Below are 23,818 nucleotides of genomic sequence, written 5' to 3'. Positions count from 1 at the left end.
CATTACAAACCTATTTTTCTTTGTTTCATTGAGAATAGTTTTAACAGTTACTTTAAAATCCTCGTCTGTCATTTGAACATTTTAGGTCACCTCATGTTGGTCTCTGCTGATCACCTGTTCTCTTGAGAATGGGTAACATTTTCCCGATGGCATGTAATTTTGGAATGTCTACTGGATATTGTGAAAGTTACATTGTGGAGACTATGGATTCTATTATATTCCTCTAACACTTAAAAGGAATGTTAACATTTTTGTTTTAGCAAGCAATTAACTTTGTGGGAGTCAAACTGCAACCTCTGTCTCTTGAGTGACAGCTCAGATCACACTTCAGTACTTTCAACTGTAGCCATACAGCCACACCTGACCCTTGGAGGTGTGGTTCAGGTGTTCAACATTGGTTGTTTTTGATGTGTAGGTAGCCCTCCCACTCCCAAATAATCATGGAGCATTTTTAGTCTATTAGTTTAACTCAGAACTCAGAATGCATTTCTCATACAAACAACTCTATTATCTTGAGTGGTTATGTTAACTAACCTTTACAAGGTCATTTAACCAATCTGCACACAAATTCACCTATAATTGCTCATTATTTACGTAAGAAAAAGCAAAGCAGTGGCTTGGTTTTCTTTTTCTCATATAATCAAATAACTGGAAAAATAACCCTCCTATAGGATCACTTTTATCATTAAGTTCTCCTCAGTAAACAAATATACCAATTACCACTCTAAAATTCTAACAAAGGATGGACTCTCTTTCTGGGTGCAATGTAGAAGTGAAGACATTTACTCCTGTAGTAACAAGAAAAAACCCAGACAAAATAAAGATCACATTTTTCCATGAGTCTGGCAGAGAATAGATGCAATGCAGCTGTGACAATGTCTCTCCATGGGCTCCCAGTGGTTCTCCTCCTAGCAGCCACTCCCTGTGTTGTCCCCTCCCTCCATGAATAGGCTTCACCCATGTAATCAGTGAGATATAATAGAAATGACATGTGTGGCTTTGAGGCTAGGTCATAAAATACAGCTGCATGCTTTACATTTCCATCATTTATATATCATCTGCTCTGTTGTTGCTCTAATTCTCTTAGACTCTTAATCTGAAAATGGTACTAAATTGTTTCAAAGATAGCACAGGACAGCTGAAGCTACTGTGTTCTTATATTCTGAGTCTACATCTGGGCTAGATGCAACATGTGACAGCAGTGAAGAAGCAACTGAGCCTTTCAGTCTCAGTTTCCTCAAAGAGAATTAACACCAAGTTTGTTCAACTATTTAGTGTTCATTTCACTCCCTGGCTAAATTAGAAGGTCCATTGAGGACAGGCACTTCACTGCTTTGCTCATCAGTGATATAGCCATTATTTCGCACAGTGACACAACAGAGTAGTAGCTCAATAAATGCACAACTAAACCAAGATCCTTGTTCAGAATGAAAAAGGGTAATTTCTAGGCCTCAAATACACGTATGCCCTTTCTGTTGGGCATTGCTCAGAATGTTGTTCTACCCCTCGTCCCCCCCCTTTCCCTAGGCTAGGGCAGCAAGCACCACCACTGGACCTGGAACTGGGGAGTCCCTCTACACATACTCAACAGAAAAAAGGAACAGAAAAAAGCGCTCCTTAATTCTGTTGTCATGGCCTCAGCAGTTATCAATTATTAAAATTCTGAACACATTTGCCATAGAAATATTGTATAACTTTTCAGGTGCAAAATAAGTTAAATAACCTTTTAATGAGCTGGCTCAGGAATGTAATGACCAGAACTGTTTCTATAAAAATGCATTCTGAGTTTTGAGTTAAACCAACAGACTAAAAATGCCTTTTGGATCATAGTCTGTTTGTAGGTGGAACTGCTTATACCCCCAATATGAACATTATAAAACTGGTTGTTTGATACTATCCTATTAATAATTTTATTTATTTATTACTAACGAAAGCAGACCTTAATAAAACTGTAGAATATTAGCTAATAATTTGTATATTTTCTCCCACTATTTGTTTTTTTAAAGATTTGGAACTCTCATAAAATTCACTACCACTGCTACCAGATACCAAGTCAAAGATTAAAAAATATCTTTCTACTTAGATAGCAGAAAGCACAAATAGCACTTTCTGGTAGTCAATAACATCAGTATCTAAATATCAAAGTAGAAGGCTCTTTATCTTCAATAAAAGTTATTCCTTAATTGTGGTAAGAGACTTGGATCACATTTCAGTACAGTCCCCGAAGGTTCTGGCCTGGGGAAAGTGCCTTCAGCTTTGGAGCTTGCTTGCATCGCTCCGTGCATCGTGGTGATTCAGGGCATTTTACCTAGCACTTGGAAGAAAGGCTATATTAAAATCCTTTAATAACTCATTAGGATTAATGACTATGTAATATCACAGTTGTGACATAATCAGCTGTAGAAAAATCACTGAGCTAAAAACTAACCTAGTCTCTCTGCTTCACAGAAAGTCCTGGAACATATCTCTCAATTTGGATTTCATCGGCCTATACAGGCATTGAACTCATCTAGGGCTTTCCCAAGGTAACACCTGTATAACTATTCCTAAGGGAAGACATCAATCCTAGGACTGCCCTCTCTGGGGCAATCCCCTGGAGTCCTGATGTGATAAACAGGGGAGTAGCTGTCCTCTATTCTCTATGCACAAGCTTATTGTCATCCCTTTTCTTTCCAGAACTACATATAGTATGGGCCAGGTTATTTCAGGACATTGGAGATTAGAAGGGGACAGTCAAACATGCTGGTTAGGTAGCCTCAAAAGTGTTCGTTTGACTTCTTACGTGGGGAAAGTAAGCCAGTCAAAAGCAGGTCCTGGTAGTTGAGTGGTACGTCTTAATCCCAGACCACTCTGGGAAACACTTTACGGTGGTTCTGTCCCAGTGTTGTAGAAGGAGAAACTGAAGCCATTTTTCCAAAAGCCTGACTGAGAAGGAAAAATTATTGCTGCTCTAAAACTAAAAATCCATTAACTGACATAACTGTTTTGGTTGATAGAATTATGACTTATTTTGAGGGTCTATCTCACATGTTGAATTCTATTGGTAAACCCGAGATACTAGGGCTGTTCCTGCAATAAAACTGTCACTGCAAAGGAGTTTAGAGAAAGAAAGCCTTTTAAATTAATGCTGATTCCTCCACTTTCTGTGACTGACACCACTGAATTTATGATGGTACCTGCGGCAATGTATACATCTATCAAATCATCACATTGTACACGTAAATATATGCCATTTTAGTTGTCAATTATACCTCAGTAGAGCTGGGGAAAAATAAAGCTGTTTATTTCCATTGCAAAAAAAAAAACAAAAAAACGGTGCATGTGGATTCATTTTTCTCTAGACTGGAAAATAAAAAACTTATTGAGTGAACTCAACGTACAATATTCTAAATTCCTTGTCCAATATTCTTAGTTTCTAAGGATATTTGTTTTAGCATATTAAGGCCAATGAAAAAATTGAGTAGAATTATCAAAAGTCGTTTATCAGTTTTTGAGTTCAAAATGTGAAATCAGCCTTACCCACTGCACCCGATGACTTTATTGTACAGATAAGATGGCAAGCCTTTCAGGTGAATGTTGTTATCCACGTACACATATTGCAGTTCTCGAGATCGACCTAAATCTGGATTAGAAAGAAAAGTGCTATAATTCCTATAAATAGGCACCATTATAATGTAAAATATAAAATTCAATTCATAATATTAGAAATATTCAAAAATTTCTATTCTGGAAGAAAAAATGTTGTAGGTTTAACTGTGAGTGTGAAATTATGTCAGCTGCAGTATTAGATTCTGTATTAGAAAATATGACTGTAGGAAAATTACTTAACCAACTTAGACCTTGGTTTCTTAAACTGTAAAATGAGATAACTGGGACTAGAATATTATTAAATTTCTTTCCTGCATAAAAAGTCTATGATGTTTTATAGATAATTTCAATTTAAAAATAAAGTTTGCTGTAGGTCATTTATTTTCATTTTGCTCCATAGAAAATGTTATACAAAGTAAGTTGATGGGTCAGCCTAAATGAGCCTCGTTCTGCCCCTTGACAAAGACTCTTTGCTTGAAAACTTTAGTCAGAGTCCTAAACATTCTCCCAGGTCCATCTGTGGACTTCCTTGTAATATCCAGTTTTAGCAAAGAAGCCTACTATGTCAGTTTAGCAAGAATCCCTCTCTGGATATCTGACTGGGTTCCTCACCCTCCACCATCCCCTAGGTTCGCTCCCCTTGTCTTCAGTGAGAATTCCGTTAGGTCAGTTTAGCCAGAATCCTGCCTTACTCCTGATGTTACCTCTTAGGAATTTTCCATCCACCAGCCCCCACCCTGTTCCTTGGCTATCAATTCCCACTGCTCACTCTATATTCAGGGTTGGTCCACTCTCTCCCCCACTGCAAGACCCTGTTGCAGCGGTCCCCTTACCTGTGGTGATGGTTTCAAATAAAGTCGTCCTTAAAATGCTTTAATAGTGTCATTGAATAATTTTTTCTTTAACAACCCATACCAAGATTTTCTGTGTCTCCCCTCCCCTGGGCAGAAAGACAGGAGATGGGTGAGGGAGGGCGAGGAATCAGGTGTGGGACAGAACTTCCCCTGGCTGCAGGGTGAGGAAGAAGTGAAGCAGAACCCGAATCCAAGTCCCTAGTGAGGTGTGAAGCGGGATGGACAAGACCTGTGGGCCAGTGAGCTGGGGCTGGAATGGGAGCCCAAAAAGAAGGGTCTATAACAGGAACAGGAATGCCAGAAAGAGGCAGAACTCAGATATATCCCATAGGTAGCAGGGCAATGGGGGGAGCAAAGACTGGAAGAGGATTAAGTGAGGCAGTAAGGCTCCAAGTTCGGAGGGAGATTTCTAGCCAGTGTAGGCAGCAGAGACACTTCCCAGTGTCCAAGTCATCCCTCCCCACATGCCCAGGAGCGTCCAACCAGCTCTCCTTTCCACTCCTAGCACTCACCTGGTAGGGCTATTTGTCTTTACTGTCAACAGAGGCACACAACAGAGTCCTCAGCAGTCTTGCTAACCCTTTGCTCCCTGAAGCAAGAACATAATCTTTGAAAGGTTTTCTAGGGTTCTGCTTGTGAAAACAGGAATAGGAAACTGTCCCAGATAGCTAAATCAGGAGATTCTTACATTCATTTACAGTTCAAAAGAAAACATATTTACCCATGAAGGATCTTTAAGGCACTATTCTAGGCCTGGGGGATAGAGATATGGATACAGCATTAATAGATGTGAACACAGACAGGAAAAATGAAAACTGTAACGCAATATGGTCACTGCTATTAGAGAGGCTGGTGTAAAGCTTTATGGTTCACACATGGATTCTGGACAATTTGTCACAGGAAGTGGGAGGAGGGTAACACAGGCTGAGGTGAGGACGGGCTCCTGTGGGGGAGGGGAGGGAAGGATGACATCACCTCCTTCTCTCTGCTGCTCCTGTTACAGTAATCCTGCCCAGTTACAAAAAAGAACCAAAACTTCCCTCAGAACAGTTATGGCAATTTACAGTCCCAACAGCAATGTATGAGAGCACCTGCTTCCCCACGGGAAGCAAAACATGTCATATCTTTTAAATTTTGCCATTCTTATAGGTGAGAAATGGTATCTCAGCATTTTTTTTAATTTGCATTTTTCTAATATTATGAGTTTGAAAAGTTATAAAATATGTCTGAGGGGCATTTATACATATATTTTTTGTGAATTGTCTATTCAAGTCTTTTTCCAATTTTTCTATCAGGGTTTTGGTATTTTGTCCCTCATTTTTTAAATAGTCTTTTATATATTAGGGACATTAGCCCCATATCTGCAGTATATGCTACAAATATTTTTCCCCCAGTTTGCTGATGGCGTATTTTGTCACGTGAAAAATTTTAAAAGTCTTTATGTGTGAAATTTATCAATGTTTTTTTTTTCCTCTAGATTTTGAGTCATAGGTAGAAAACCTCTTCCTGTGACACCCAAGGTTAAAGCAGAATTCACCCATGTTTTCTTCTAGTGTTTGTATGGTTTCACTTTTCTTCTTTTTTACATTTAGATTCCTAGTTCATCTGGAGTCTATTCTTATTATACACGTGGTGTAAAAAGCACAGCTAATAACTTTTTTTTTCCAAATGGTGATCCAGCTGTTTCAGCATCATTTATGAACTTTTTGGTCCATCTTTATAACAGTACACCAAAAAGAAAAAAATACATAGCAGAGAAAAAAATCATAAAGTACACAGATTCCAGAAGAGAATAACTGTGTTGTTAAATCAAGCTACAAACATATAAAAAAATAAAAGAGAGAAAACCCCAAAGATTTCACAACTGTTAGAATAAATCAATTCAGTAAAGTTGCAAGACATAGAATCAACACACAAAAATCAGTAGCATTTCTATACACAAATAACCTAGCAGAGAAAAAAAAAAAAATCAAGAAAACAATTCCATTTACGGTAGTACAAAAAATTTAAAATACCTAGGGATAAATTTAATTAAGGAAGTAAAAGATCAGTACTCTGAAAACTATAAAACACTGATGAAAGAACTAAGTTGTAAAGACACAAATGGAAAGATATCCTGTGTTCATGGATGGAAAGAGTTAATATTGTTAAAATGTCCATATTACCCAAAGCAATATATAGATTTAATGTAATACTCATCAAAATTCCAATGGCATTCTTCACAGAAATAGGAAAAAGAATCCTAAAATTTATATGGAACCACAAAATCCCGTCAAACAGCCAAAGTAATAGTCAGCAAGAAAAAAAAAGCTAGATGCATCTCACTTACAGATTTAAAATTATATTACAAAGCTATGGTATTCAAAACAGTATGGTACTGGCCTAAAGAAAGAAACACAGACCAATGGAACAGAATAGAGAAGCCAGAAATAAATCTATACATATATGGTCAACTAATTTTTAGTAAGGGTACCAAGAAGACAATGGGGAAGGAAAAGTCTCTTCAATGATTGGTTTTGTGTGTGGATTTCTACACACAAAAGAATGAAAATGTCACACCATACACAGAAATCAATTCAAAATTGATAAAAAGCTTAAATGTAAGATCTGAAATCATAAAATCCTAGAAGCAAACATAGGAGAAAAGCTCATCAACATTGGCCTTGGCAATGATTTTTTGTATATCACACCAAAAGCTTAGGCTACAAAAAAAGAAAAATAAATAAATGAGACTACATCAAACTAAAAAGCTTCTGCACAGCAAAGAAAACAATTGACAAAATGAAAAGGCAACCTACAGACTAAGAAAAAATAATTGCAAACCCCATAACAGATCAAAGGTTAATATATATTAACCTTTATAAAGAACAGTTATAACTCAATAGTAGAAAAGTGAATAACCAGATTAAAAAATGGGCAAAGAGACCAGGCACAGTGGCTCACACCTATGATCCCGGCACTTTGGGATCTGAGGCTGAGGCAGGAAGATCGCTTGAGCCCAGGAGTTCAAGGCTGCAGTGAGCCTTGATCGCCCCACTGAACTCCATCCTGGGTGACAGAGCAAGACTCTACCTCTAAAAAAACAAATATGGGCAAAGAACCTAAACAGACATTTCTCCAAAGAAGTTATAAAAATGGCCAACACATATTTGAGAGGTGCTCAATCTTACTAATCATAGGGGAAATGCAAATTAAAACCACTGTGAGATATCACCTCACACCCCTAAGGATGGCTATTATCAAAAAGACAAGGGAAAAAAAAAGACAAGAGATAACAAATGTTGGCAAGGCTGTAGAGAAAAGGGAACCCTAGTACACTGTTGGTGGGAATGTAGACTGGTGCAGCCATTACGGAAAAGAGTATGGAGGTTCCCAAAGAAATCAGAAATAGAACTAACTGCCATATGGCTCAGCAATCCCTCTTCTGGGTATATATCCAAAGGAAATACAATCACTACCTTGTAAAGATATTTGCACTCCCATGTTCATTGCAGCATTATTCACTATAGTCAAGATATGGGAACAACCTAAATGCTTACTGACAGATGCATGGATAAAGAAAATGTGGTATATAATAAGCCTTAAAAAAGAGGGAGATCCTGCCATTTGCCACAACATGGATGGACCGAGAGGATGTTATGCTAAGTGAGATAATCGGGATACAGAAAGAAAAATATTGCATGATCTCACTTATATACGGAATTTTTAAAAAAGAGAAATGGTTCAAATACATAGAGCTAGAGAAAGAAACAGTGGTTACCATGGGCGGGGGATGGGGTGGTAATAAGGAGGTGCAGGTCAAAGGATGCAAAGTGCAGACATGTAGGATGAACAAGTTTAGAGATGTAACATACAACATGAGGACTCAAGTTAATAAAATTGTATTGTGTTATGGATTTTTGTTAAATAGATTTTAGCTTCTCTTATCACAAAAATGTAACTATGTGAGATTATAGACATGTTAATCTGCATCTCTATAGTGACCATTTTATTATTTATTTGTATCCCATAACATTATATTGTAAACCTCAAATATATACAATACAATTTATTTAATATATGTATGTATAAGATTCTGCAATGGAAAATAACACTGAACAAAGATCATAAATCTAGAAAGGAAAAATGTGCATCCCATACATATGTTTTTATGTATGTTTTAGTGGGTAATGGTTTTAATAAAAATATTTTTGATGAGTTTGCCTCCATTAAAGCCAGAAGAGTAGACTTATAATAAAGTCTGGCTTTGATACAAATAAAATATGTAAACTTAGAAAAATGTCAAGTTTTAATAGACCTATTTTCAATTTTTGATTTTTTTCAAGTACTTTAATGCTCTTGAAAAAAATCAAAATGTTCTAGAAAAAAAAAATCATAGGAGTGTCCAGTTTCCCTTTTGCTTCATGCACCAAATGTCTCAACATGGCACTGCCAGATTCTGTATATATATATATATATATATATATATATATTTTTTTTTTTTTTTTGAGACAGAGTCTTATTCTGTTGCTCTTGCCAGAATGCAGTGGCATCATCATGGCTCACTACAAGCTCAAACTCCTGAGCTCACGTGATCCTCCTGCCTCAGCTTCCTGAGTACCTGAGATTACAGGAGCACGCCAACACATCTGGCTAATTTTTCTATTTTTTGTAGAGATGGGGTCTCACTCTTGCTCAGGTTGGCCTCAAACACCTGACCTCAAGCGATCCTCCTGCCTCAGCCTCCCAGAGTGCTAGGATTACAGGCATGAGCCACTGTGCCCGGCCCAGATTCTGTCTTTATTCAAAATTTTGATATTTCGTTTGCCACAGATGTCTTTGCATAACATTTTATTTTTAAAAATACTATTTTAAAATATGATTTATCTTTAAAAAACAAAAATAAAAGGTACTAATCCAGAAGAGGTGTGTCACTGAAGAATTAGCACACTGTGGGGGATAAGAAGGCCTATGTGTCTGATGGTTCACTTAGGAGGCCTGTGAGCAGAGCCTCCACTTGCACATATGTTAAATGGCGTAACAGTACCTGGTCCTTCAACCTTACTAGGTTATAAGGATTAATAAATGTGAAAGCAATCTGCGAAGTTTAAATCACTATGCAATATGTTTTTTAATCATCAGAATATAGAATTACCAAAACATTGTATAGTGCTACTTTAGTAAACATGTATCAACATATCACTGGTATAAAAGGCTAGACATTTATAAACATAGATGGGAAAAATATAAATACCAGAATCTACTTGCAATGGAAAAGGCCTCAAAATTACACTAAGAATTCCCATTTTAAATTTCTTCACTACTTCTCTGATATGTATACAAATTCTTAATCACAAATAGAAATTTGTAGACTTTAAAGGCATATAGAAAACTTTGGAATTTTTTTAAAAAGATGAAACTGCATTGATAAAATGCAAACAATCTCTGGTCTCGATGTGCCTTTTGGAGCCCCTAGGGGCCTCAAGGAAAAAGGAAATATTCTTTCCTTGTGTTTAGGCAGTGAAAAGGAGCATGCTAATGAAGACAGCAAGAGCGCAGACTCGGACTCATACAACTTGGGTCTGAATCCTTGTTCTACTTACTAGATTGTGGCCTTAGTTTCCTCATCTGTACAATGGGGAAAATAAAGCTGTCCCTCAAGTTTAGTGAGAATTACTGACAAAGTTTAAAAATTATCAAGCATAATTCTTGGCACACAGTCTTCTCCAATATATGGCAGTTATTACTCTATTATTAGCAAGTGACATATTTGGAAGTGTGGCCTACAGTAGAAGGCCAATTAAGAGAGAATTCTCTTTGGCATGCAGTAAATGGTACTAACACCTTTCTATACTTTAATTGGACAGAAAAGAATTGGAGGCAACAGCCTTTAGAGACTGTGCTTCATTTCCTCAAGCAAGGATATAAAATGGGACACGACAGAGGAAGCACCTCTCTAATATACCACAAAAGAGCTTGCACAAATTAAATGAGGCAACATGCAAAGATCACACTACAAAGTTAAATAAAAGTTGACACTTGCTACTTCTTATATACTTTAGTCTTCTTCCCTCTGTTAGTTTTACAGAGAAAAAAATGAAGAATCAATCATTTAAAATGCTATTTGGTTTGGGTCTTATCTCAAGGTCTCAACATTCCAGAGAAATCGGTTTGCACCTCCTGACCACTTTGTCTGGGGAATATAATTTCTTATATACGCCCATAATGGCATGAACTATTTTATGTTAAAGCTGAAAGAAAACCAGTATCAGTTATGTTCAAACCTATTATACATTAGCTAGCATAATGCCACCTGGACATAAGTATTTAATATAGACACTTAAACTTTCCAAATAGCACAATCTGATTCAGAGTGGGGAAAGGCAGTACTGAAATTACATGATATAGTGGACTCTGGACTCAGAACTGAGTCTGAATCCTGGTTTTCCACTTACTAATGGCTTCCTGACACCAGGAGAAATGAAATGCTCTGAGCCTGATTCCTCCACCAGAATGCGATAATCTCACAGACTGGCTATGAAGATCAAATATCGTAAATAGTACCAAGCTTGATTCCTTGAAAAATAATTGGTGCTCTATACATCTTAGTCTTTTATCTCCCTCTTCTGAATACAAAGAGAAAATCACAAAACAGCACAGGACTATGGAGAGTATCAGGCAGCCCTGTTGTTTTAGCTGATACAGCACAGCCTGCTGGTGAGGCTGAGACACCTATACACTGGGCAAGGTCACAGGCTGTACAGGTGGTGGTGTGACAGCCTCATGAGAGCATGCTCTTGGCTAGAAAGCAGTCAGCTGGCAAAAACCCCCAAGCACAATGAAATGGCATTTTTAATCATTATGAGGCTGAAACATGAGTATGTTCTTCATGAAAAAGCTTAGAGATATTTCTTACAGTCTTATCACAAAATCTTAATAATTAATGTTGGAAGAGACCACTCATCTACTAGCCAATGAGGTGGTTTGTTTTCTTACTTCTATTAATATTAATGTACCAATACCTTATCATAAATATACTGTGCAATAATATTTTTTAAAGTTCTTGTGCAAAAATGCTCAGTATGGAAAATTTATAAAGCAAGGAAATTGTCCATCTGCATAGATGCTAAAGCCATAAAGAACTTTTTCATGTGGCTTTTTAAAGTACTGTACTATGTCTAAAATATTTCCCTTTTTCCTTCCAGACTCACAGATCAAAGTTTGTTACTTAGAAATTAGCAAAAGCAAGGAGTGTTGCACAAAATCCAATTCCTTCTTTTGTTTGTTATTTTTTTTCAACCTCAAGGTTCTGGCATATGCTGCAGTCCACATGGCTGAAGATGGAACAAAAAGCTCCTGTGTGTTTAGGCTATTTCTCTTTTAAACATAGTGTGAAAGCAAGCACAGACAGAATAGGATCTGTGTTTACGGCACACTGACCAGTACGAAACTCATCTATTTTGTCAAAAGGTGCATGATGTATTCTCTTCAACAAAATGATGAGGCAATAGAAACCACAACATCAAAGCAATAGGCCAAAATAGGTTGTTGGAATGCCCTATCAATGGTAAATCAATTATCTTAGTTCAATAAATCAGAGATATTATTAGTCTTAATTACAACATTTTTAATTACTATAAAATGTGGGTTTCTTCACAATGAATTCAGAGTAATTTACAATGTATTCCAAAATAATTTTTAAAACTAATTTAAATTGCCTACATGCCTTTTACAAAGAGAAATCTTCAACCACTTTTTCAGAATAATCAATAATTTTTAAGTGCTAGCTTCTTTAAACATACACACACTCCATTAAATCTTTTAATAGCCATAGTCTTTCTGATCTATTCAGCTTTTACAAAATAAGACTTCAAAGTGAATTACAATTTAATAAGATACTTTATACACAGATCAATAACTGTTAAACTAAAATAAACTGATTGAATGAATTTGAATGACTGAAGGATTCCTTTGCTGTTTGTGTAAATATTCATGCTTCAGCATCTCTATTTCTCTTGCACAGTTCAGGTAACAAAGAAATGATGACCAATGGGCCAGGCACTGTGCTAGATGTTTGGGGTACAAATGTGAAGACACACAGTCCTTACCCTTTCTTACAGTCTAGTGAAAGAGTAAAAATAGTTCATGTTGATTGTGTGCTTCCGTAGTATTTACGAGTGATACTTGATTTATTTCTTTTAAGGCAAGCATGAGGTGAAGTTTACTGAAGGGGAGCAAGATAGGATTATAGAGCAAGATGTAGGTTTAAAAAGCGTGATACACACACCACAGATGTTGCAGCAGAAAAAGAGAGATACTTGTTTTAAATGGATCTTAATTCTCACAATCATGTTATGAAGTAGGTGCTAATATTACCCTGTTACTGAGACTTAGACAAATTAAATAACCTTCCTAAGTCCAAGATTACACAGCTGTTAAATGGTAGAGCTGGGATTTAAAGGTATGTTTGCCTGTTTTGTCATAACGTAAGTTAGACAGCCTCCCCTAACACATCATTTCCATATAATGGGGGCACTCCCACAGAAGGTAGGGAGTGGTACTACGCAGCAGGATGCACAGGGGTGAGGGTACACAAGGGCTGGTGATATGCCCAAGGCATCCAAGCGTGATTTCTTGAAGGAAACACTGCCAAGGAGACAAGCAATGAACAACATATCTCTTTGCTTCCTTTAAGAGACCAGAAAACTGGTGGGCTAGTTCTGACTTACAGATTTAGGGCAGAAATATCAAGAATTCCTTCAAAGAAGATCCTAGAGAAGACTTCATGCTAATTGTCCAGCACAGACTCAGGAAATACAATAGCACCATGGCAGCCAGTATGAAGAGCAAAATGTCTTCACTCTGCATTGCACATTCATCTGTTGCTCAGTTGGACTTGTGCCTGTTTTTTTTTTTTTATTTTTTTATTTTTTTTATTTTGAGCTTAAGAACCTTACTGAAAATCTATGACTGATGAAACTACAGATTCTTGCTTTTAAGTCAATTCACAACATCTTCCAGACTTCAGTAGTACTGCACATTCTTGTCACTATTTAAAAAGCCATAAAATCTACGACCAGAATAACAAAAAACTTTGCTGGTAAACATTCTATTCATGTTTCTAGCCCTCTTATGACTTATTTTTCTAAACTGCTCATCTTGTACTTTAAGAATGAGCAGCATCTTTGTTAGTATAGTGGTAAGGAAAAGAAAAAGAATGAGCAGCAGTTTTTTTTTTCTTAATTGATATTTAGGAGAACAAGGCGCACTTTCTTCATATTAATCACTTACCACCCTCAAACCCTATTCCCAAACTATTTATACACTTGTCCACTTAAAGCTCACCTAATCTAAGTACATTTTTCTCTTCATACATTAAGATAGTATGTCAATGTCCGGCCCATGCTACAGAAGCTATATCAAATAATCTTGTTAACGCTCTAAGAAAATCTAAGGCAAGAGCAAATCTTATGCAATGAAAGAAAAATAAAGCCCTGTCATGAGAGAATGGAAAAGGCTCAGATGGGTAAGCAGCACAAGGGTAAAGAATTTTTGTTACAAATACTTAAAAAAAGAGCTCAAAAGCATTGAACATCTATTTTCATGCAAAGAAATTGCATTCCAGAGTTATAACTTAACTCTAGAAACAAGATCTGTACAGATTTTAGTTAATAGACTAATTCTCTCACAATTCTTTCCACTATTAGTTTTGAACCTTGTTTTTAAGAATTGCTTGTCTCCTTTTCACCCTGGCCTTGATTAAAGACATGCCCAACAATTCCTAAAGACAACAATTCTACTCATATGTTTGGGTCCCTCTTTAGAAAGCAGTTATCATACCTTCTACCCAAACACAGGACTAACTCCAGCTTCTGGGACTTTTTGTTTGTACTAGAATAAGCTTTTTAGAACCGAAACTTATTTAAGGCCACAAACTCTGCCACTTAGTACCATTAAATAACGACATCAAGGCAGCAGTTCTTCCAATTGCAGGTCAAATACACTCATAGTTCAGTACAGTACAGTTTACACTGATCTCTAAGTCTGAGATTTAAAAATAATTAACTGACTTCTACTTCATTTCAATACTGGTTTGAAGTTTGAATAGTTTTACTGTATGGACTTAAATTTTTTATTTAAAAAAGAGTAAACAGCAATTCTTTTCCTGACTTCCTAGGCAAATATAGAAAAAGAGGCAATAGAAAAAACAAGTACAGTTAATAGCTTTTATATGCCATTTGCAATAGAAAACGGATTTCAGCATGTGTTCTGAAAATGCCTGGGAGCTAATTTCTAAAACTGCACCATTACTTGCCATAAACTTTTTTCTACACAAGGTACCCAATTCCTACAAAGGAAAAACAAGTACCACCACTACAAAAGACTCCCATTATGTGATAAAGGGCCAGTTTTCTACCCTTATCAAAGCCATGGTATATGATCTGTAGCAGTGGTGGAACCAGGCTAGAACCTGAATCTCTAGATTTGTTACCTGGTATTTGTCCACTATAATTGTTCCATTACCTGTGGGTTAGTGTAGCAGGTACATTAATTTTTTTTTTAAATCTATTTTTATTTGATATTTTTCAAATGTCACTGCATTTTGTAGCACAAGTCCTAGAGACACAGTATAACTCTTCTTGAGAAAATAAATATTTCACTACTATTAATAGTATCTCCAAGAAACAGCTCTGGGACTGGTTTAGAAACCCAGATAATTTCTCATTAGCAGGAAGCTAGTCTCTACTAACTTTTGGGCTTACTACGTGGTAGTTTATGCCTAGGCTATTCTGTAAATCTCACTGTCATGTGCCAAATGTTCTTGGTTAAGAATTCATTCACTGTTTTCTAAATTAACATTCAATAAAAATTCTATCTGCTAACATGGGCAGTACAACTTTTGTTTTCTTAAACTACAGAAGTTACTGGCATTGAGTTTGGCTGACACAGCACTTCCTGGGGACCAATTAAAGCATGTTCTTCCATAGCCAATTTGTACATGGGCAACCTTACAATCCTTATATCTATTATTCAACATTAAATAAGCTGTAAGCATGCCGGAATAATTGGGCTTATTAATTATGCAAGGGAAACCAGGAGCACATGGCAAAAAAGCCTGAGAGAACAAACTCTTTTCTTTATATTTCCTTACACTTTCAGAAGCCACGAGGTGACTCACAATTCTAAAAATTAGTTAACAGAGTGATACTGAATCAATAACAAATATTCAAGTTTCAAGGCCTCTACTAAATTTCACAGCACTAGGCTCAAGTGACTGCTTTTCCCCTCCTTCTTGCTGGTAGTCACCACTGTGAGCAAAGCTTCTGTCTGTAGACTGATCTGTCACTCAGTTGTCATGGTACAGTAATAATAGGAACATTCTTCTTTTTGATGCATCTTTTCATCTTAAGAAGAACATAGTCAAAGAGTCTTAATGATTTCGACAGTATTACAAGTGACTTAAGAAGACGTGCTCATAGAGCATTAATGGGTTAGACAGTATTACAAGCAATTTAAGTCATCCTTACATATAGTTTCTGTAGTTGCCTTTTGAAGAGGATATAATCTGACAGTCCTTTATGAAGCCTCATAAAAACTGGTTTTCTCCCAAGTCCAACTTCTTTGTCAAGAAACTGAATCTGGTTCGTGGCTCCCCAAAGTAAGATTCCCACCTGCCATCACAGGCAGAGATACCACAGCACTCATTTCATAAAACTTTCAAGTTCCTGTATTATGATCATACTAAGCACAAGAGCCTTCTAATACTTGAAAACTTTAGGGTGTGCGTGTGGCGGAGGAGAGGTGTGTGCACACAGAGCATCTCCAAACTACTGCAATGAGACAGCCCTATTTGCTAAGTTTCTCAGAACAGTTCAGTTCTCTAGAGAAAGGCAGCACCAACAGCCATGGGCTTTGACTCTCTCCAGGACAGTTTTCAGCATTAGATGGCTTTGGTTTATCAGAAGAGTTCACAGAAAGGTTTCAAGTGCACAGACTTAATTATTTTCTTACTGAAGACAACTGAAATTCTTTTTCAAACCTGTCTTCCTGGTAGGGAAAAAAAAAAACAAAAAAACTCCAAGAAACAAAAAGACAAGACTGAGGAGGCGGGTGATATTTTGGGCAGCTTCATTTTCTTCATCTTCATGGATTATCCTGTCTCCAGTCTCCTGTAGCCTTCCCTGGGTGACCTCACACTGCAGCTCTCTAGTTGCCTCAGCCATTTCTTTACAAAGAACACCCAATATACCAAATGTAGGAAGGCCACCAGTGCTTGTTTCTGCTCCATGATCCTTTCTTTCTGCTGTTCTCAAAGAATCCAGATTTAGACCAGGGCAGAGCATTGCTTCAGGTAGCCTGCTTCTTTTTTACTGGATAATCTTCACCATCATCCTCTTTCTTGTATGTTTTTCTATAGTAAAGCAAAACCTGTTCATAGGCCTGTGTCCTACCAGGGATGTGAGCCTGTGAGCCTACTCTGTAACAGTTCTACTCATCACTGAATATTGAGTACTGAAGAAGAGATCCCCCCCCCCAGCACCTTAGCCAGACCAGCATTCAGCACAGTGCACACAGAAGATGCCCTCGTAAATAAGCGAGGGTACCAAGGTGGAAGAGCAGCCAGGCAACGTGTAGCACTCAATTCTCCACCCAACAACCATTTCCATCACCTTGTACCAGCCACTGCAAGTCAGGTGCTCTGTGGCTACAAGCATTCAGCATGATACAGTGTCATCCCCCAGCACCCTAAACATCAACAGTGCTCAGGTTCCTAAGGGAATGGCTTTCCTTTATTCTCCCAGCACCACTGCCACCTCAGCACCTGTTCAGCCGTGTCACAGCTAGAACAAAGGTAGGAATAAGCAGCAAATCACTAGAGGAATGAGAGCCAGGGCTGTGGAGCTGCAGTGAGGTAGGGAGAACAGGCAAGGCGAAGGGTATGGAAAGTGGCAGCAGTAAACAAAAGTCATTCAATTTAAAAAGTCCAATTGTATGTGGGGTTCTAGGCAGACATAGGGCTCTAGAAGTAGATGGCATTTTGATAAGAGCACATCCGGGTATCAGACAGGAGAACAGGGCTGTGGCAGGCTGGGTGGAGCCAGTAGCTGTATGAATGGTTTAGAGTTGAGACAAAGAGTATGTAATAGAAGAACCAACACAAGAAGACAAGGAAAAAACAAGCTGTTAGGACCCAGGAGCTCTGCTGAAGTTGAAGAAGAAGAGTTGCTAGCACCAAGACAGACCTAGATAACAGGTCTCTGGTCTAGGCTTTTATAAGATTTCTTCTGCTACATGAACTGCTAAAGGTAGGGCAAATGAGCAACTGGGAGCTCCTGGTTGGTGCACAGTGGGTAGGTGAGAGAAAGCATGAGCCTCTGGCAGGCAGATCTTGCTAAACAGGTAGAAGGAATAAGGCTTACTAGAGTGTCCACAGCAGTATATGAGCCCAAAATGGCAGAGCCAAATTTGACAATGGAGATGGCTACACAACAACTAGAAAGACGCTCAATATGGTCCAGCCCTATTTCCAAACAGAGGCCCCAGTAGAGAGACCATACCTGAAATACGGAGATAGCACATTGAGGTAGAAAGAATATGAGGTTTAGAATCAGACAGAGGCTGAAACTCAATTCTGTCTCCCAATAGCTGTGATTCTGGGCAGGTTACTTCTGTGAGCTTCACTTTCCTCATCTATAAAATTAGATAGTCAATAGGTTTTGTAATAAAAGATTTTGTCATAAGGTTTTATAATAAACAGCATCTGTACAGAGATTAAACAGCAAACCTGGCCAAAGAAACCTGGTGTTCAATAAATGATAGCTATTATTATTCCTACAAATAGTCATAGTAGTATACATAATACCATTATTGCACATGGAAACACTCTTCCTTACATATATGGTCAATAATAATGATGATGATAATAATAATAAAAATACGGTGAATAGGCAACCCCAGACTTAACAAGCTAGTCTGTTTCTGGTAACATCAGAAAGTCAAACTGTGATAAGTTAAAGGTTGTTTATAATGGAATTTGTAGCTTTACCCTGAACTCTAATGTTATGCCAGTATGTTGCATTTTATACCACACAAATCATCACGTCTTTACTTCCCTCTTTCCTTGCCTGCCTTCATTTATCACCAGCACTGACTGCATCATCCTGGCGATCACTTGGTAGGGAGTGAGCACTGGCAGAAGTTCCATTTCCATCAGGAAGTGGTAAATACAGGTTTGGGGAGATACTATGGGGCAGAGGGTGTCTTGAATATGAGGAGGAGGGTAAAAAAATTTTTAAGTAGGATATGATTATCCACAAGTTGCATCTTCTAAGCGTCATCTACGCTTGTATAGTGATTTATAATTCTTACACATAAACTATCGTATTCTACTTCAAATTAAATGAAGCAGGATATATATTATTATCTCTTGCTTAAAGATTAGGAAAATAAAGCCCAGAGGGGGTTCTGGTGACTTCCTCCAGGTCACACACTGTAAAATGAAGGAAGCAGGCTAGAAGCTGCATCTCTGGATTTGTAACTTGGTGCTTATCCATCACAATTGTTCTATAACCTGTGGGTTAATACATCAGGTACACTTAAAAAATATATTTATATTTGATATTTTTCTCCCTTGAAACAAAGCTCTGATTTCTTAGAAATGTAGCTTACTTCTGAAATAGCTTTAATTCATTTAATTTTATAAGTATGGAACTTAATTATATTTATAAAAAAGTAATCTCCTTAAATTTGATATTTATTATTTCTTGAATTGATTTTAATGTGTCCAGTATTTTAAAATTTTCTTGAATAGCTTTTAAGTTGAAAATAATATGTGTACTGTATTATGTTGGAAAATATTTCCTTTCAGGGACTAGTAAATTATTCACTTCATTGCCCTCAGATATAAATTATTCATTATAAAAATGCTTTTACGAGTAAAACCATATGATGCTTATTGTGACAGTTAAGTGTTCTATAGAGCTTCATATTTTAATTTTTTTAAAATGGAACTTTTGTTTCTTACAGATTAACAAAATTATTCAGTTCTCTGTGAAATAAATACACTGTTTCATTAAAGACCTATGTGCTTTGACATATGTCAAGATGGGCCAGCTATAGAAATCTGCAGTGGATAATGTTATTTATTAGACATTTCTAGCTCAGCAGGCAATTCAGCCAATTTTAAAGTCTCTAAAGTTTTGTAGTCTGGTTATCTGGCAGTACTAATTATTAGAATACCCAATACCAATCTCTCTGTGCAGAAGTCAATACATAAGCAGATATATTTGTACCAGTAGCTATCCTTTCATGTTGCTCAATAGTTTCTGTTAAATTTATAGTTATATACACACATACTTTAATTCCTTTCTCAGAGTAAATGATCTCATATATTTTGTCCCTAAACAAATTTTTAGCACAGATTTCTTTTTTAAAATGTGCAATCCCTAACTGAAATAAATTTCATTTGTTAACTGGGAACATTTGCTTTGTTCACTGCAAAAACAGATTTAGAGAAGCAATCTTCAAGATAAACAGAAAAAAGGAAACTACTTGGTTCTAGTCAAAGAAACAAAGGCTTTGCATCTTATTCTTTGGCTGTTTTATCTTACCATATAAACATGATCACTTACCAAGTGGCAAAAATGCAAGACGGTTTCCAGCCATGGAGAGCTCATTGAGGCTGGGCAGCTGGCAGAGATGGCGCGGCACATACCATAGACGATTTCGGTCCACAGTGAGGTACTGCAGAGAAAGGCACAGGTGAAGCCTCTCTGGTAAAGTTAGCAAACGATTGGTAGAAATGTCTAGTGTCTGCAGCTCCTTCAAATCGCCAACCTCTACAACCAAAATCAAAATTAAGATAAATCGCATCCTGATGAATTTAATTAAATAAATTAAATAAAATGAATCAATACTGTAACAGTTCAACCAAATAAAATCAGAAGCTGCAACTATTTCCATAGACACGAATGCTAAAGCACTGTATTTAGGGCTAGCATGCAAATAATCCAGTGTCTTCAAATTAGCCTGCCAGAATTTCTTCCATGGAGAAAAGGGCTGGCAGTGGAGAAAGGAATGACACAAAGTGGTAAATCTGAATCAGAAGTCTATTACTATGGCTTCTGCTTCTTGATGAACCAAAGTTGCTGCTAGGGTGAGAAAAGAATTAGAGTCACTTCAAGGTACCTGATTTTTGCTACTTGTGTGATTTTACTATCCACCTACGTAGAAAATAGGAGACGTAAATTATAGCATTCAAATAAGTGCAATTGGTTTATATGAACTGAACAGAAGATTTCTGGAGTAAGAATTAGGCTATCTTTCGGAAATTTTCACCACAGTAAAAATTATAATAATTAAATGAAATTATTGTTAGGTAACATTTTTAGATATTGTCCAGCCATGTGGCTCCTTTTAAAACCCACTCAAAGTATACATAGCTATAAAGATTTACTTTAATTTCACTCAAATTAAATACTTCCATTTACGCCAAAATTCTCTCATCATTGATGTCTAGAGTTGTAATCTGTTCCATGGTGAGTACAATTATGTCTTTTTTGTACATCAAATCACCAAGTCTTGAGTGAAGAATGGGAAATTTTTTACAAGGAACTTAGTTCTTCTCAGGGAAAATCATCATTTTAAGGGAAGGACATTGACTCTTTCCCAGGACAGCACATTCCACTGAAGACTCTACAGTAAGCACTGTGCAGGATAAGCCTACTTCTTCTCTATCATGGACACTTAAATGTCGAAGACCACTATGATGCCACCGTTTGCCCTTCTCTAATTCTGTCCCCAATCCTGAACCACTCCTCTCAGGTTAAGGTTTCCCACACTCTGCCACTTGATCGTACCCCTCTGGGCACATTCTGGTTTGTTCAGGACTTGGATTAGTATTAGCAACATCTTCTCTATTGGATAATAAAGCCTTCTGCCCTCTTGGATGCTCAATTAAACAGATCAGCTTTTCATATTGCTACAGACCAGGGGTTGGTGAGCCATGGCTCATAGGCCAAATCCTGGCTCACAGGGGTTGGCAGCCCATGGCCTGCTTTTGTACTGCCTGCAAGCTGAATCTGGATTTACATTTTCAAAGGATGGTAAACAAGGAAAACAACAAAAACAAAGGACATGTGACAGAGACCACATGTAGCCTGAAAATCCTAAAAATATTTACTATCTGGCCATTCAAGAGAAAGTTTGCTGGTCTTTGCTATAGACATTTTGTTAGTAAGAATATTTTTAATAACTATTTTACTTGTATAAAAGTAATACAGTAATACAAGTACAAAATACACTAATTTCTAGTTATTTTTATAATATTTACAAATTTGTGCTAGGAAGTTCACACCTTATTGCTCAATTTCCCCAAATACTGAACAAAATCCACATTTGAAGATGGGTAGGCAGAATTTCATACACAGCCTGTGACTCTGAAGGGAAGTTTTGTTCTATTCGTACTTAACTGGTACACGTGGGAGTCAATTTCACTATTGGCTCCACTGGCACAGTGCTCCACCTAGTAAGCCTGTCTATTTTGCAAAACAAAAATGCTCCTGACTTGGGGTGTGTAGGGATGAGAGAGTTGGAGGAAGAATCATGTTTTAGACGTATATATATAAAAAAAAACAAAACAAAAAAGAAAAAGAACTAAAAAAACCTTTCTGACCTAATTTCACAAAATGATTATAGGAGTGAAGTAGGACAGAAGAACAACCAATCCACTACACACCGTGGGGCCAGGTGCCAAGAGGTGACAAGGCCTGTGCCACTAAAAATCCTATTACATCAATGTGCCACAGGAGCTCTGAGAAAGAAGAGCTAAATGGAGGCTTGGAGAAGCTTTGGTGAAATTTATTGAAGATGGGAATTTGAATATGTCAAAAGAATATGGATACAGCATTCCCAGCAGGGCATGGGGGTGAGGATGAAAGCACGAGGAAAGGCATGGAAGGGAAAAACTAAATACAGCATGCACAGTGGGCTCTTTGGGGCCCAACAAATGCCAAAGACACCAATGACCAATGAGAGAAGAACAGAAAATAAATCCAATACAGAGGGCTTGGTGGAGACAGGGATAATAACCAGAAGCCTGTACTTATTATAGTGAGAAGTGACATCTCCTGAAGATTCTCAAAGGATGTAAGGACTCTTTTGGAGAGGTTAGACTGGGAAATACGCAGAAAATTATGACACAGTAAAAGACCCTAGAATAAGAAAACAAGTAGACATTTGACAAGAACGTAGAAGCAAGTGCAATAGAATCTGAAGGTAAATTCCAGAGATATTTTAACAGAAGCATGAGGTAGGCTGGATTGGATATGGAAAATAATAACATAGTAAAAAGTCAAAAATAAGTTTCTAGACTATTACGCTTTAAGTATGTTGATGCCAATGCTAAAACATTATTTTTACAGAAAAGAATATTAGAATTTCATTAATATTCCTGAACTGCACTATCTATAAACCACCTATTTAAAGGTATTTGAAAAAAATTCATTAAAATTTACAGGGAAGCAAGCAAAAGAGATAACTTGCATCATTATTTCAAAAGTAATAAAATGTACAAAAAAGTGTTTTGACGTGGCTGGAAAAATTATTAAGGCCCGCATTGGTCCTTAATTTCATTTCATTTCCTTCCCTTTCCCCATTTTTCCCTTTTCTCTTCCTTTCTCTTCTCTTTTTCTTTCCTTTCTTTTCTTTTTTTTTTTTTTTGAGACCTCGGTCACCTGGGCTAGAGTGCAGTGGTATCATCACAGCTCATAGCAACCTCAAACTCCTGGGCTCAAGCTATCCTCCTGTCTCAGTCTCCCTAGTAGCTGGGACTACAGTTATGTGCCACCACGTCCGGCTAATTTTTTCTATTTTGTTGTAGAGACGAGGTCTCACTCTTGCTCAGGCTGGTCTCAAACTCATGGCCTCACGTGATCCTCCTTCCTTGGCTTCCCAAAGTGCAAGGATTACAGGAGTGAGCCACCATGTCCAGTTTGGTCCTTCATTTCAAATTTGCTTTTTCTTATTGTACTGTAAAATGGGGAAATAATATGTGATTATAAATTTAAGTTTTGATGAAAAATATTGATATAAAGCTTTAAGAAGATCAATAAAGGTCAAATACGATAAACCCAAAGAGATCCACACGTATACATATCATAAACTGCGAAAGACAAAGACAAATACAATATCTTGAAAGCAGCAAGAAAAAAATGACTCATCATGTTCAGGGGAACAACAAAAAGTAAAAAATATGTGGTAAAAAAAATCAACATAGTAATTGAAATTGCATACCAAAAAATATTTATCTAACATAACAGAAGGCAATAACAGAAGGAGAGAGGAAATGTAGAATACAAATGGCAAAATGGCTGATATATATATGACTATATCAATAA

The 23,818-nt window shown here is 37.1% G+C and overlaps 1 protein-coding gene across 2 annotated transcripts in view; it reads right to left on the bottom strand.

Moving 5' to 3' along the window:
* Window positions 1-23,818, bottom strand: part of LRRC28 (leucine rich repeat containing 28) — a 119,783-nt gene that overhangs the window by 22,987 nt on the left and 72,978 nt on the right. Inside the window, exons 6-7 of one of the 2 annotated variants that reach the window (XM_069465780.1) lie at window positions 20,054-20,260; window positions 3,520-3,622 (exon numbers count right to left, since the gene is read on the bottom strand). In XM_069465780.1, the coding sequence (XP_069321881.1) occupies window positions 3,520-3,622; window positions 20,054-20,260 (310 nt within the window). The remainder of the gene's footprint in view (window positions 1-3,519; window positions 3,623-20,053; window positions 20,261-23,818) is intronic. The other variant, XM_069465781.1, reaches the window with a different exon arrangement.

This window comes from Eulemur rufifrons, chromosome 3 (genome assembly GCF_041146395.1).
Source record: "Eulemur rufifrons isolate Redbay chromosome 3, OSU_ERuf_1, whole genome shotgun sequence".
Classification (NCBI taxonomy): Eukaryota; Metazoa; Chordata; class Mammalia; order Primates; family Lemuridae; genus Eulemur; species Eulemur rufifrons.
Note: the sequence above shows the minus strand (reverse complement) of the source record. Positions and strands in the feature narration are given on the sequence as shown.